At 41.4% G+C, this 15,335-nt stretch overlaps 2 protein-coding genes across 3 annotated transcripts in view; one reads left to right on the forward strand and one right to left on the reverse strand.

Moving 5' to 3' along the window:
- Positions 1-13,920, reverse strand: part of FBXL13 (F-box and leucine rich repeat protein 13) — a 275,894-nt gene extending 261,974 nt beyond the window's left edge. Inside the window, exon 1 of the mRNA XM_045827260.1 lies at positions 13,846-13,920. Coding sequence (XP_045683216.1) covers positions 13,846-13,920 — 75 coding nt within the window. The remainder of the gene's footprint in view (positions 1-13,845) is intronic.
- A 258-nt stretch (positions 13,921-14,178) lies between these two features.
- ARMC10 (armadillo repeat containing 10) overlaps positions 14,179-15,335 on the forward strand; it is a 29,238-nt gene continuing 28,081 nt past the window's right edge. The window contains exon 1 of one of the 2 annotated variants that reach the window (XM_045827439.1): positions 14,179-14,563. In XM_045827439.1, the coding sequence (XP_045683395.1) occupies positions 14,425-14,563 (139 nt within the window). In that variant the 5' untranslated portion in view covers positions 14,179-14,424. The remainder of the gene's footprint in view (positions 14,564-15,335) is intronic. The other variant, XM_045827438.1, reaches the window with a different exon arrangement.

The raw sequence follows: 15,335 nt of genomic DNA on the forward strand, positions 1-15,335 counted from the left end.
CTCAGAAGAAATCTTGCAGACAAGAAGGGGGCCAGAAAGAAGTATTCCAAGTCATGAAAGGCAAGGACCTGCATCCAAGATGACTCTATCTCTCAAAGCTATCATTTACAATGGAAGGGCAGATAAAGTGCTTCCTAGATAAGGTCAAGTTAAAGGAGTTCATCATCACCATGCCCTTATTATATGAACTGTTAAAGGGATTTATCTAAGAAAAAAGAAGGAGATCAAAACTATGAACAATAAAATGACAAGAAAGTCACAACTATCAACAACTGAACCTAAAACAAAAACAAACTAAGCAAACAACTAGAACAGGAACAGAACCACAGAAATGGAGATCACAGGGAGGGTTATCAATGAAGAATGGGAGGGAGAAGAATGAGGGAAAAGGTACAGGGAATAAGAACCATAAATAGAATAGTAGGCACAAAATAGGGGGAAGTTAAGAAGTGGAGAAGCCAAAGAACTTATATGTAAGACTCATGGACATAAACTAAATGGGCAGGGGGGCGGGCAAAATGCTAGTGGGAGGAGCAGTGCAGGGTGGAGGGGATAAAAGGGAGAAAAAAATGGGACAACTGTATTGCATAATCAATAAAATATACTAAAAAAAAAACACTATTCAAAGTTTCTTGTACCTCCCTACCCTCCCCAGCCTCAAACCAAGTCCAAAGTAACCTTTCACAAATATTTGAAATTTCCATAGGTGGTAGAGATGGAGTTGGCATGCTATTTTTCTTGGAGTAAGCTTAATTTGTTGCTATGGAAATTAGGAGGTTAAAATTTTTTAAATAAAGGGGATTCTTGTCAACATTAAATAGATGGCACTAAATTTTTATTTTAGAAACTCTATAACAAAATATATTGACAATTACTGAAAGGGGCCAAGTACCTCAGGGAGAGGAAGCTGCTCCTCTGGGCCAGGGCTTGAGGGGTTTTCAGGTAGACTGGACAGGTGAGGATATGTAGTCTCTATGGGTTGAGATCAAGTCAACAGATTCTGATATATGTTGAATTGTGCCTGGTCCAAAGAGGAGGCAGTTACCAACTGTCTAATCCCTAGATAAGTGAGTTGTTACTGGAGAAATAACAAATTATATGCTTTTTGGTTGTTTAAGAATCCCATGGGTTTACTCTAGAACAATTGGTTGGCTGGGCTGAGAAACTCAGCAAATATAACTGCCCTCAGGAGAAGCCACAACCTCTTCACCTCAAGGTCCAGAGAAATGAGTTAGTGAACCAGTTCCTTCTCTCTTACATTAGCTAGCGATCCTTTACTCATATGCTCAGTAATCCTGATTCTTGCATATCTGGCAAATAGTTGCAGCAATTAAGTCCCTAAAGAAAACATACAAACAAGCCCATAATAGAGTCTATGTTATTTAAAAATAAGTACATTTTAAAAACAAAGATTGGAAAAATTAATCATAAAAAGAAACATAAGGCATAAAAACTGCATTCAAATCATAAAAATAAAAATCATATTATTTCTAAAAATAGAAAACTTTGCATAAAATCATGATTTGTAATTTAAATATGCCCTCTGCTGGACAGATCTAGTTTTGCAAACTCTTTTATTTCCTAGTTAAACCAAAATCTGAGGTAACAATTTGATGAACACTTTTTCACTCTCAGATACAATTGCATGAATAGCTGCTTAATAATTTTGTAGACACTACACCATAATATCTCATTCATCTTTGGTCCCTATTCAGCAGGCCTTGTTTGTAGACAGTTGGCTGACTTCTGCCTAGTAAAAAAATTGAAGAGGACAGAAATTTCTAAATATTTTTGATAACCTGCTCTCTGAAATTCTGTCAACAGGGTTTCACTGTTTGAGCTCCTGTATTAATGATATCCTTTAAAATAAAATATCTTGAAGTTCTGGCCAAGATGGAGGTGTAGGTAGAAACCCTTCACTTCCTCACACAACCAAAAGGAGGATAACAATCAATTTAAAATCAATAAACAACCAGAAGTGTCAGAAAATCAAAATGCATGGAACTCCGACCACCAAGGAATTAAAGAAACAGTCAACCAGACCAAGAGACCAGTAAGAATCCACACCAGGCAGCAAACTACAAGGGAGGGGCCAGCTGAGAGAAACTGTGGTGAGGTGAGGACTGTGCGGGCAGAGCTGGCTAAATGGGGAAACTGAGACTCAGAGCTGACTGTGGACTATGTCAGTTGCCTTGGTGGGAGAAACTCCCAGTCTCACATGAGAATTCATTGGAAAGTGGGGCTAGAGCTGAGCAGGTGAGCTGCACTGTTCCCTCTCTGGTGCCTGCCCCACAAGCAGCAAGGAAGGTTGACCTGCCTGGGTGAATACCTAAGGCCCCACCCCCTTACAACTTGACAGTTGCACCAAGACAAAGAAATATGGCCCAAATAAAAGAACATAGCAAAACTTCAGAAAGAGAGCTAAGCGATGAGGAGATAGCCAACCTATCTGATGGAGAGTTTAAAGCCCTGGTGATCAAAATGCTCACAGAATTTATTGAACTTCATTGAAAAATGAAAAAACAAATGAAAGATGCCCAAAATGAAATAAAGCAAAATATTTCAGGGAACCAACAGTGACAGGAAGGAAACCAGGACTCAAAGCAATGATTTGGAACAAAAGGAGGGAATAAACATCCAACTAGAACAGAATGAAGAAATGAGAATTAAAAAAAATGAAGACATACATGGGAACCTCTGAGACAACCTGAAATGTTTCAATATCTGAATTATAGGGGTCCCAGAAGGAGAACAACAACAGCAAGAAATTGAAAACTTATTTGAATAAATAATGAAAAAAAACCTTCCCCAATCTGGCAAAAGAAATAGACTTCCAGGAAGTCCAAGAAGCCCAGAGAGTCCCAAAGAAGTTGAACCTAAAGAGGAACACACCCAGGCACATCATCATTAAGTTACCCAAGATTTGAAGATAAAGAGAGAATAGAAAACAGCAAGAGAAAAGGAGTTACCTAAAAGGAGTTCCCATAAGACTACCAGCTGATTTCTCAAAAGAAACCTTGCAGGCAAGAAGGGGCCAGAAAGAAGTATTCAAAGTCATGAAAGGCAAGGACCTACATCCAAGATTGCTCTATCCAGCAAAACTTTCATTCAAAATGGAAGGGCAGATAAAGTGCTTCCCAGATAAGGTCAAGTGAAAGGAGTTCATCATCACCAAGTCCTTATTATATGAAATGTTAAGGGGACTTACCTAAGAAAAGGAAGATCAAAACTATGAACAGTATAATGACAGCAAACTGACAGCTATCAACAAATGAACCCAAAAGAAAAGAAAACAATGAAAACAAAAACTAAGCAAACAACTAAAACAGAAACAGAATCAGAGAAATGGACATTACATGGAGGGATTTCAGTGGGGGAAAAGGGAGGAATGTGGGGAAAAGGTACAGGGAAGAAGAAGCATAATTGGTAGGCATAAAATAGATGAGGACAGGTAAAAATGGTATAGGAAACAGAGGACTCAAAGAACTTATATGTACAACCCATGGACATGAACTAAGTGCGGGGGGAATGCTGTAGTGTTGGGAGGTGCAGGGTGGCGAGGGAATAAAAGGGGAAAAATTGGGAAAACTGTAATAGCATACTCAATAAAATATACTTTAAAAATATACAATGTCTCTTGAAAGGAATATCTCCAAGCAAGGTGATTCCAGTAGTGGTGGGGTGAGTATCTCAGAGTTCTCAGAGAGACATGATGAATACTGTGAGAGTGTGGAATCAGAATATACTGTTTCCCCACAATTCTATCTAGCATCAGGTGCTGAATGTCTACATGTAGACATTTAAAAAAAAACTTTGAATTTCTAAAATGTATTTTTCCTGAAGCTTAAAATAGTATAAAGTTCCCTGGCTGGTGTAGATCAGTGGATTGAGTGTGGGCCTGTGAACCAAAAGGTTGCCAAGTCAATTCCCAGTCAGGGCACATGCCTGGGTTTTGGGCCTGGTCCCCAGTGGGTGGTGTGCAACAGGCAACCACACATTGATGTTTCTCTCCCTCTTTCTCCTTCCCCTCCCCTCTCTCTAAAAATAAATAAATAAAATATTTTTAAATAAAATTTAAAAATAATATAAAGTATTTTATTTCTCAAATTCCCAAATATTTAACCATTTACTTCACTTATTTGAAATCTAAAATTAAAGTTTAAAAGAATGTTCAACTTCAAGATCTAAAAAAATAAAAAGACCACTCTATATCTCTATGTGTATATATTTTGCATAAACAATACATCCAGGCTGCACAAAAGCTATGCCAGATATTGATGATCTGTGAGGGAAAAGACTAGCTTCCAGCAACACTGAGACATTAACTATCAAGGAAGAGATTATTTCCTGACAGCACCAGGATGATCACAGTGGTTTCAAAGTCATTTTGTATATCAGAAAAAAAAAAACTTTTAAAAACCCAGACTCATGGGAATGCCAATTATAATGCAGATAAAATCAGAGTTGCTCTTGAATGTTGGTAAATGGGTATAAATGGAAGAAGCAGAGCTTTCTTCCTCCCAGTGCACTTTCTCTACCTTAAAACCTAAAGATTGTGCTGAGAGAGAGAGACAGAGAGACAGAGAGAGAAGCTTCTACCAGTGTGCACTGTATGCAGTTAGCCATATGCAAGCTTACCTAGAAGCTGAACCAGAGGGAGAGGATTCTGAGAGGGTGCCAGTGGTGACAGAGGCTGGCTCATCAAGGAAACAGGATGTCCAGAGACCTCAGTTCTCTGAACAAAGGCAAAGGGCTCTGGTCCCAGAGAGACCAGAAAAGGCCTGCAACCCAGCCAGCCAGCCAGCTGGCTACCTACGATGAGAAACTTGCATTTCCCAGCGGTTTCCCATGGTTTTATGCCTCTTGTGCTGTCTTTCTAATTCTCCATCAATAAAGACCATCAGATTATGGTATGAGAAAGACAACATTGAGCATTTTTTCCTATACTTAGTCCAGCATGTCATTATTTTGTTTTAATATATGAACATTTTACTTTCAGATTATAAAACCAGTATTTACTCTATGTAATTTGAAAAAATCAGAAAAATGCAAAGGAGAAAATAAAAATCAACCATCATAGTGCCAACAATAAGTAACAGGTAATAAAAATTTTAAACTTGGTCTTTCTGCAATGCATATACTTCTTACAAAGTTAAAATAGGATACTGTAGAGTTTTATATCTCCTTTTTTTCTGGCTAATATTATATTTAAAAACTTTTCCATATCCACAAAATATTCAAAACATTATATATTGAGATTGGTTGATAATCTATTACCAAAAAAGAGTACCATAAATGTTTAATCATTTCTATTTTTTAAAGTATATTTTATTGATTATGCAATACAGTTGTCCCATTTTTTTCTCCCCTTTATTGCCCTCTACCCTGAACCCCTCCTCCCACCAGCATTCCCCCCTATTCAGTTTGTGTCCATGAGACTTATATGTAAGTTCTTTCACTTCTTCATTTCCTATATTATTCTTAACCTCCCCCTGTCTATTTTGTGCCTACTATTTATGGTTCTTATTCCCTGTACCTTTTCCCTCATTCTTCTCCCTCCCATTCTTCATTGATAACCCTCCCTGTGATCTCCATTTCTGTGGTTCTGTTCCTGTTCTAGTTGTTTGCTTAGTTTGTTTTTGTTTTAGGTTCAGTTGTTGATAGTTGTGACTTTCTTGTCATTTTATTGTTCATAGTTTTGATCTCCTTCTTTTTCTTAGATAAATCCCTTTAACAGTTCATATAATAAGGGCATGGTGATGATGAACTCCTTTAACTTGACCTTATCTAGGAAGCACTTTATCTGCCCTTCCATTGTAAATGATAGCTTTGAGAGATAGAGTCATCTTGGATGCAGGTCCTTGCCTTTCATGACTTGGAATACTTCTTTCTGGCCCCTTCTTGTCTGCAAGATTTCTTCTGAGAAATCAGCTGAGAGTCTTATGGGAAGTCCTGTGTAGGTAAGTGTCTCCTTTTCTCTTGCTGCTTTTAAGGTTCTCTCCTTATCTTTAATCTTGGGTAATTTAATTATGATGTGTCTTGGTGTGTTCCTCCTTAGGTCCAATTTCTTTGGGACTGAGCTTCCTGGAATTCCTTGAAGTCTATTTCTTTGCCAGGTTGGGGAAGATCTCCTTCAATTACTTTTTTCACATAAGTTTTGAGTTTCTTGCTGTTCCTCTTCTCCTTCTGGCACCCCTATGATTTGGATGTTGGAATGTTTAAAGCTGTCCCAGAGGTTTCTAAGCCTCTCCTCATGTTTTTTGAATTCTTGTTTTTTGACTCTGTTCTAGCTGAACGTTTATTTCTTCCTTCTGTTCCAAATTATTGATTCTAGTCAATAATTTGACTAGAATCAATCAGTTTTCTTCCCTTCACTGTTGGTTCCCTGTATGCTTTTCTTTATTTCACTTTGCATAGCCTTCACTTCTCTCTCTATTTTGTGTCTGCAGTCAACCATTTCTGTGAGCATCCTGATTGCCAGTATTTTGAACTCTGCATCTGACAGGTTGGCTATCTCCTCATTGCTTAGTTCTTTTTCTGGAATTTTGATCTGTTCTTTCATTTGGGCCATATTCACATTTCTTTGTCTTGGTGCACCTGTTACGTTATGAGGGGCTGAGCATTAGGTATTTGCCAGGGCGGGACAATCCACATTGCTGCATTGTGGTGCTGTATGTAGGTGAGGGGTCAGAGAGGGAACAATGCTGCTTGCATGGCTCACACCCTGCTTTTAGTCACTTTCCTTGTGAGCCACAAGCAAATTGGGCCCTTCTGATGCCAATTCCTTGGTGGGTGGGTTTATGTATGTTCTAGGATCCCATAGGTCTCTCCAACAAACTCTCCTGTGAGGCTGAGAGTTTCTCATGCCACTGCAACCCCCGTAAGTTTTCACAACCAGAGGTTTTGAGACTTTCTTTCCCTGTGCTAGAACCCTGGGTTGTGTGGTCTGTTTTGCTCTTCCCAGTTGTGGATAAAACCCTGATTTATCCACATGATGCCAATGTGAGATCACCAGCCACTGGCTCCACTGCCCGGTCCTTTAGCCCCTGTCTTGCCACATGTCCTCTCCACCCTGGCTGTCTCTCTCTGCCCCTCCTACCAGCCTGGATGAATATTTCTTCTTTAACTCCTTGGTTATTGGACTTCCATACAGTTCAATTTTCTGGTAGTTCTGGTTGTTGTTGTTGTTTTGTTTTTTTTAATTTGCTGTTGTCTTTTTTGGTTGTGCAAGGAGGCAAACATATCTACCTACGCCTCCATCTTGGCCAGAAGTCTCAATAATTTCTAAATGTTTGGCTGTTAGCTTGTGTCTAACTTTTTCCCATTATTAGAAATATGATGTGCATATTAATTATCACTGCTAATGATGAAAGGCACATATCTTCATCTGTTTCCTTAGGATAGATTTCTATAACAGTGTGGAATCAAAATGTGTATTTTGATTTATAGATGGTCATCTTCCCACAGTGCCCTCACATGATGGTAGGGGCAAGGGAGCTCTTTGTGGTCTCCGAAACCCATTTGGTAAAGGGGCACCAAACCCATTTATGAGGGCTCTAATATGGTAACTACTAGTGACATGTGACTATAGAGCACTTCAGGTGTGGCTAGTATTAAATGAGATGTGCTTATAAGCACAAAAAATAAACCCAGTTTTGAAGACTTATAATTTTATAGTGAGTCCATGTTGAAATGATTATATTTGGACAGACTGGTTTGAACAAAATATATTATCAAAATTAACTTCACCTATTTCTTCTTGCTTCTTTAATGTGTTTGTAGGATACCAACGGATAAATGCACAGAAAACTCAGAAGAAAAGTTTGGACTAGAGACAGCTTCAGAGTCACAGCTGCAAGTGGTTGTAGCCCCTGAGGTGTTTTCTACTAGCACACGGTGTGTGCCTAGCAAACATTTGCTAAGGGAATAGTCTAATCTACCCCCTTTAGTTGTCCACTCTTGTTGCACAATCCCCCACCCCAGGCCTGGAAAAAAGACTAGTGTTTGTTAACAGCCTAATTTTGACATGAAAATAAGTTACCTGACTAACTTGAATTAAAACTACAATCCATCAGTCTTTAAGCTGGGTATGCAAACCTTTAGGAGTCCACAAGGCTTCTCAACAGATGCATGAATGTAAATAGTGTAAAGGAATCTATTTCCAGATCCTCACCTTATGTATTCTTTCCTAAAACTGATTTTCCTGAAGACACATTTTGTGATTTTCTTTTCCCATTTTTTCCTTTCATAATTACTCACTTTCACTCTAGAAAATAAGGAGCTGTCTCTCATCCACCTGGAATCTTACTACAAGAAAGTTGAGGCAGAGAGATTTAGAAACTTGCTCAAAGTCACAAAATTAGTAATTGGTAAGCCACGAATCAAATCTAGGCAATATTTCTGATGTCAATAGAAACTTGATTTACTTCTATTTCCCCGCTCTGCCTTCCTCGGAATCCACTTCATCCTGAAACCATCTCTCCTTGTGGACACAAGATAATTACCCACAATACATACTTCCCTATGAATATCCAGAGTTGGTAAATCTCTATCCCAACATTATAGCAAGCAACCTGACCTAATTTGGCTTGGGTCACATCCCATCCTCTCCCACAATCCTCACCACCACCTGCCACAGTCACAAACATTGTGGCCTGGGAAACTCAATGCACTGGTTGTCATAAGCTAATCAGAGTCCAACCCCAGAGATACATATAGTCAGTTTCCCTGAAGCATATGGACTAACAGAGGTAATGGTAGGTTGTAAAATTAAAACATAAGAAATATTAGGAAAAGGCGAAAGTAGGTGTTATATAGGCAAACTTGATAATGTCAATTATATATCTGGTCCTGGGGAAGATAGAGAAGGAAGGAGAAAAGCATAGATATTTGTAGAAGGGTTCAGCCCTACTCACTGAGCGATACTGTTGCAATCCACATTTGTTCAGACAATGCTCTGTGATACAAAATGATTCCAGTACCCCCTGTAGGAACAAGCTAGGTGTGTCAGATTGTATTTTCCAGAATACTTATGACAGTGTCTCCCATTCTACAGGCTCCTTTTGCAATATGACTTTGCTACATCTACTATCAGGAACTGGGGTCTAACCCTCGCTGCTGTGGTTCAGTGGGTTGAACATCATCCCGCAAAGCAAAACCTAGCTGACTCGATTCCTGGTCAAGGCATATGCCTAGGTTGCAAACCAGGCCCCTCATTGGGGACATGCAAGAAACAACCAATCGATGCTTCTCTCGCACATGCATGTTTCTCTCTCTCCCTTTCTCCATCCCTTCCTCCTCTCTAAAATTAAATAAATAAATAATCTTTTAAAAAAAGAAGAAGTAGGGTCCATGTGCCCTTCTCTTGAATCTAGGTGGAAATAATGTTATGTTGACTTCTGAGCTTATAAATGGTGATATAACTTCTACTTAATTCTCTCTGGGGCCAATTGTTCTTAGAACTGAGCCACCATACTGTGAGGAAGTTCAAGCAGCCCATGGAGAGGCCCATAGGGAAGAACCAAACCTACTGGTTCACAGTCCTAGCTGAACTCCCAGCCAACACCCAGCACCAACTTGCCAAGCATGCCAGTGAACCATCTCAAAAGTGGATCTTTAACCCCATGTTGATCTATTCCAGATGGTACCATATGGGGCAGAGACAAGCTCTCCCTGAAAACCTTGCCAGAATTTCAGATTGCTGATCAAACTAAATGATTCCTGTTGTTTTAAGCCACTAAAATTTGCAGTTGTATTACATAGCCATGGATAATCGATACAGCAAGCAAACACAGACAATGACTATACAGCCAATCACACCTGCCATTTCACCCACCCCTAGCTACATACATGATGAGAAAAAACACCCAGACATAACTATGTTTTATTTTAACTTTTTATTAGGAAAAACCTCAAACATACATCAAGTAAACAATGAACCCATTACCCAGTTTCAACAATCATCATCAATATGTGATTCTTATATTATTTGTATATCCATCCAGTTTCCTACATGGTCTTCATTATATTTTTTAGGTAAAATTTACATGAATTCAAATGCAAAAATCTTAGCTGTATAATTTTGACAATGGATACATCTACACCACAGTCATTTTCCACCTCCTCAGAGATTTCTTTGTTTCCCTTTCCAGCTAAGCCTTCTGTAGCAGTCAAGGTCCAGTCAGGAGATAGAAAGCACACCAGTAATTTAAATATAGAACATTTATTCTATTCTAACAATTAAACTCTAATAATTTGATTCAGAGTTACACTAACAATTTTTTTAATTTTTAAAGATTTTATTTATTTTTAGAGAGAGGGGAAAGGAAGGAGGAAGAGAGGGAGAGAAACATCTATGTGTGGTTGCCTCTCACGTGCCCCCCACCAAGGACCTGGCCTGCAACCCAGGCATGTGCCCTGACTGGGAATCGAACTAGCGACCCTTTGCTTCACAGTCCAGTGCTCAATCCACTGAGCCACACCAGCCAGGGCCAATGATTTTAATAGAACAAGAATTCATATGTTAGAGAAAACAGAAAGTGATAGACAAAATGTATGAAAAGATGCAGAATTTTAATTGGAATGTACAGAGGATGAAAAAGAATCAAATGGACATTCTAAAACTGAAAAACATACTTTTTGAAATTAAGAACTCATTTAATGTATTTAACAGTAGATAGGACACAGCATAAAACAGATTCAGCAAGCTCAAAGACAATCAATAAAAAATATCCAAACTTGGACAAAGAAGGAAAAAAGGAGAAAGAACAAAGCAAAAGAGACATGTAGGACAATGTAAAAAAAATTGAACATATTTGTCATTGGAGTCCCAGAAGAAGAAGAAATTGGGTAAAAGAAACAGTTGAAAATGACCAAGAATTTTCTAAAACTGATGAAAAATTAATCAACAGATTGAGTAAACCCAGCAAATTAAGCAGGATTTTTTTTTAAGCAGCGACTATTCAAGAGGTTTGCAGGTAAATAATATTCTAAGTAAACCACCAGGTTTTATTTAAGGCAGATATATGAAGTTTAGAAGAGGTTAAACATACAGGAAAATCTGTGATGAAAGATTAAATATTCCAAAATTTGCCGATGGGTTTTAGAAGAGTGTGAGGTCCGGCAACTTGGGTCAGATGGACAAATGTACAGAAACATGAGGCACAAAGGGATTCATCCTGGTAGTCACATGGGGAAAGCAGGTAACCAGGTTAAGGAGGGTACGTGGGGCCCCAGAAGACTGCTTTCTTGCATTGGCTGGCAATGTGGTAGTGAGATGAATGAAGGATTCCTTAAGTGAATATCGCCTTAAGCAATGGGGAGCACTTCTGTGGGCCTCTTTTCTCTGGGGGCAGAGCGATACAGTTGGCTGGTGAGGAAGTGCTCACACTCAGAGGAAGAACCAAGGATGCCTCTCACAGCTTTGTAGTGTTATAGCAAGTGGAGAGCAAGGCTAAGAGAGGCTATCACTTCTTGATGTACCCTGACCCTCAGCTCAGGTCCACTTCTGCCACCTGCCCCATGGCCAACCTGGACTGTCATCACTCAAAATGGCTCTATCCTGAATCTTAAATACAAATATTCCACTTTCGGACCCCTATCTCCTACTTTGCCAGCTCCCTCACTCAATTACTACCTCTATTCCTCTTCACTCACCCCTTAGCAACCTCCACTTTCTACCCATATATCTGTATCATGTCTTATTCTCATTCCCCACCCAGTCCTTAGAGTCCTTGGCCCACCACTCCAGGCACTCTCAAAAGTGTAGTGCCCTCACCATTGCCCTTCCATTCTATATGCCTGGCAAACTCCAATCCTGGATGAAGTCAACTTGCATTTCTGTACCTACATGTGGCTTACTGAGTGCTGCTTGAGAAAAAGTACATAATTGGGAAGATGAGTACCACTCCTGTACATATTTTTAAGTATATTTTATTGATTATGCTATTACAGTTGTCCTATCCCCCTCCAACTGGCACCCCTCCTCCCACCAGCATCCCCCCCTTTAGTTCATGTCCATGGGTTGTATATATAAGTTCTTTGAATTCCCTGTTTCCTCTACCATTCTTAACCTCTTCCTGTCTATTTTATGCCTACCAATTATGCTTCTTATTCCCCAGACCTTCCATTGTTCTCCTCCCCCTCCTTCCTGAAAACCCTCCATGTGATCACCATTTCTCTGGTTCTGTTCCTGTTCTAGTTGTTTGCTTAGTTTTTGTTTTTGTTTTTCAGGTTCAGTTGTTGATGATCGTGAGTTTGTTGTCATTTTACTGTTCATAGTTTTTGATCTATTTCTTAGATAAGTCCCTTTAACATTTCATATAATAAGAGCTTGATAATGATGAACTCCTTTAACTTTACCTTATCGGGGAAGCATTTTAATTATATAAAGGTACAACATAAAGGAAATGGCTCACAAATAAAATCACAAAAAAATTAAAATACATCTGTATACAGAGTACAAAATTAGGGTTGCCCTCTAAAACCATCCCCCAAAACATTTGCTGTAAATAGTTTGGCATATGCTCTATACATGTATTGTCTTAAATACAGATACAGGTATACATATAAGCACACATTTATACATACATACACCTATACATATATATGGGAAATCACATAGGTAGCTAGATTGCAGCAGACACGTTGTTGGGCAACTTGTATTTTTTTTAATTGAATATGTCTTGGGGAGATTGTCTTCTCAAAAGCTCAGATACAGTTAATTCTAAATATATAACATCCTATTCCTGTATTCACATTTAGATTACTATTTTCACTATGTAAAAATGTTATAATGAATAAATATCCCTGTACATCCTTCTGATCACATATGCAAGCATATCTCCAAAGTGGATCCTTAGAAGTGGAAACGTTTGGTTAAAAGGTAGAAGCATTTGAGATTTTAATAAATACTTCTAAATTACCATCCAAAAAGGAGGGGGCCTGTCCTACCTGCATAGGAGAGAGTTTTTACCCCAGCTGGGCTCTCAACACTGGCTGCCTGCCTCTCCTCTTTCCTTCCCTAGGAGGAAGGGAAGAGGAGAGCTAATTCTCCCCATAATTTAATTCTCCCCATAATTTAACCTCTGCTCCTTCCATCCTCGCCCAAACATACACATTCTTGGCAAATAGCTCACCAAATATTTGAAGAAAAAAATAATAGAAGTCACCAGAGGAGAACTTCCTTGGCTTGTTCCCCCCAAACCTACAAAGCCTGCCCATCCCTATCCTGTCCTTCTCTCCCCTTATGTGGGTAGGGAGATGGGGAGACAGTCCTTCGCCTGGTTTAAGGAAATCCTGGGTGTGGGGTCCTTCCCTTCACAAAGGGTTGGCTTATCTTTCCTCTCAAGGTGTCTGTGTCCCCTCTCTGCTTAGCTAACCTCAATCTATCTTCTGCCTTCATCGCTCCACTGAAACCCAAGGCTCGCCTGGGGCCGAATCCACTACATCCCTTCTGGTCCTTATCTTAAGCTACACTATTTTCCACTGCCTTCGTAAAGCCACACTCTCCTGATTTCTCTGTCTCTAGGGCACTTCTTTCTCACGCCTGATCTTGTCCTCAAACTCCCCTAGTCTGAACCCGCAAAGTTGGAGCTTGGGGTTTCTGTCCTGGGGCCTCGTGTTCCTTCTCCCTGGGAGATGTCACCCACCCCTCTCTCTCAGCCACCATTACCTCTGTGTTCTCCTGGATCTCCACCTTCAGTCCAGACCGCCTATCTGACTTCATTCTCTTTCACTCCGCTCGTCGGGCCTCCACTCCCTCTCCCAGCCAAACCTCAGCCCCTCCTCCGGGAAATCCCTTCGATTCCCCCCTCTTCTAACTCCGCCGCCAAGTGGCTGCAGTACCTCGCAGATCTGAGGAACGTAGTTCTGCTTGAAGTAATTTCTCAGCCTGGGGCTGGCCCTGCGTAGCGAGGCCATGGGAAAATGCCTCACAACCCTGCACTCTCAGCGGGCTCTTCCCGGCGGGAGCAGTAGAAGCAGAGCAAGCAGCTGGGCTGGCGCGTCCCCGCGTTGCCCCGGCAACCAGGGGGCGTGTCACAGCCGGGCCCCAGTACAGTGGGCAGCCGGGAGAGGGGCGGGCCAGGGTCTGGATTTGGGGGCACAGGCCCGGGAGGAAGTCTTGGGAAGCTCTCCCCCGGGCGGTGGGAGTCCCCTTTTGTCCCCTTCGGGTCACGCAGTGTGGCAGTTCTTCACGGTATCTGGATCTTCTCTACCAGCCTCTCTCCCCACCTAGGGGAGCTGCCGGGATGTGTCACGCCAGCAGTGGGCGGTTTTACTGTTTTTGCAGGGCCGTTTCCGGGAGGCGGAGCTCAGACTCCCATTTTCCTTTTCCTCCCGTCGTTTTAGTCGAGCTCCGCTGGCTGTGGCGCCCCAGAGCTTCCCGCGCCAGGCCCTGCGCTGCACTGCGGCCGAGGTGGCAGCATGGGCGGCGCCCGGCGCGTGGGCTGGGTGGCGGCGGGCCTGGTCCTCGGGGCCGGTGCCTGCTATTGCATTTACAGGCTGGCGCGGGGCCAGCGGCCAGGAAGCCAGAGGCTTCGGCTGCGTTCCTCCTGGTCCGCAGGTGAGGCCGGGGGACAGTGGGCAGGTGGGCGGGCCCTGGAGCGATCCTAGGGGCGGCTGTTGAAGATGCCGCAGGCGTCCCGGCCTTTCCTGAGCTCCGAGTGGAAAGGAACCAGAGCGGGAGGAAGGAGGGTGGCTCAGGTGCTGAGGGCGTATCGTCCACTTAAGGGGGTAGGGTTCTGATCCTCTTCCCCTCCTCCACTTCTTTGTTCCAAATCCCAGGATGAAAAATTGCTCAAACTTTCTGCCTAGTCTGGCGTCACAGTTGAGGATTAGGTTATTCAAAAGCATATTGATTGCCTCTCATGTTAAAGCTTGCTCCCGGCCTTTATGCTACCAAAGGGAGTCCCCCTACTGTGGACGGTGTGTTGTGGGGGCCTGGGGCAGCAGAAATTCTGTGTGCAGTTGCCCTGGAAGAAAGAACGCCAGAGGCAGTTCTTCTTGGACTCAGCATAGCCTCTGAGAGGGGAGGTACCTTACAGTCACCGTGGTCCATGTATATGCAAAATTGTAGAGGGGATGCTGGAGATAGATGTATAATAGATATAGCTATTTCAAAATGGCTATATCTGCATGGGGGACGCCCTCCTGGTGGACAAGTACAGGGTTAGGTTTCTGTCCAGAAGTTGGTAGATGCATTCAGGATTCTAACAATTTGCTGAATATTCTGGAGGGATAGTTCAGATAATGGAAGCTATTAGGGAAGTAAGAAATCTGCCAACCAAGAAACTCCCCTCTACAAATGGAGAAAAGAATTATAAATAGCTTTATCA

Source organism: Phyllostomus hastatus, unplaced genomic scaffold (assembly GCF_019186645.2).
Source record: "Phyllostomus hastatus isolate PE091 unplaced genomic scaffold, TTU_PhHast_1.1 phas_scaffold_78, whole genome shotgun sequence".
In the NCBI taxonomy this organism is placed as follows: Eukaryota; Metazoa; Chordata; class Mammalia; order Chiroptera; family Phyllostomidae; genus Phyllostomus; species Phyllostomus hastatus.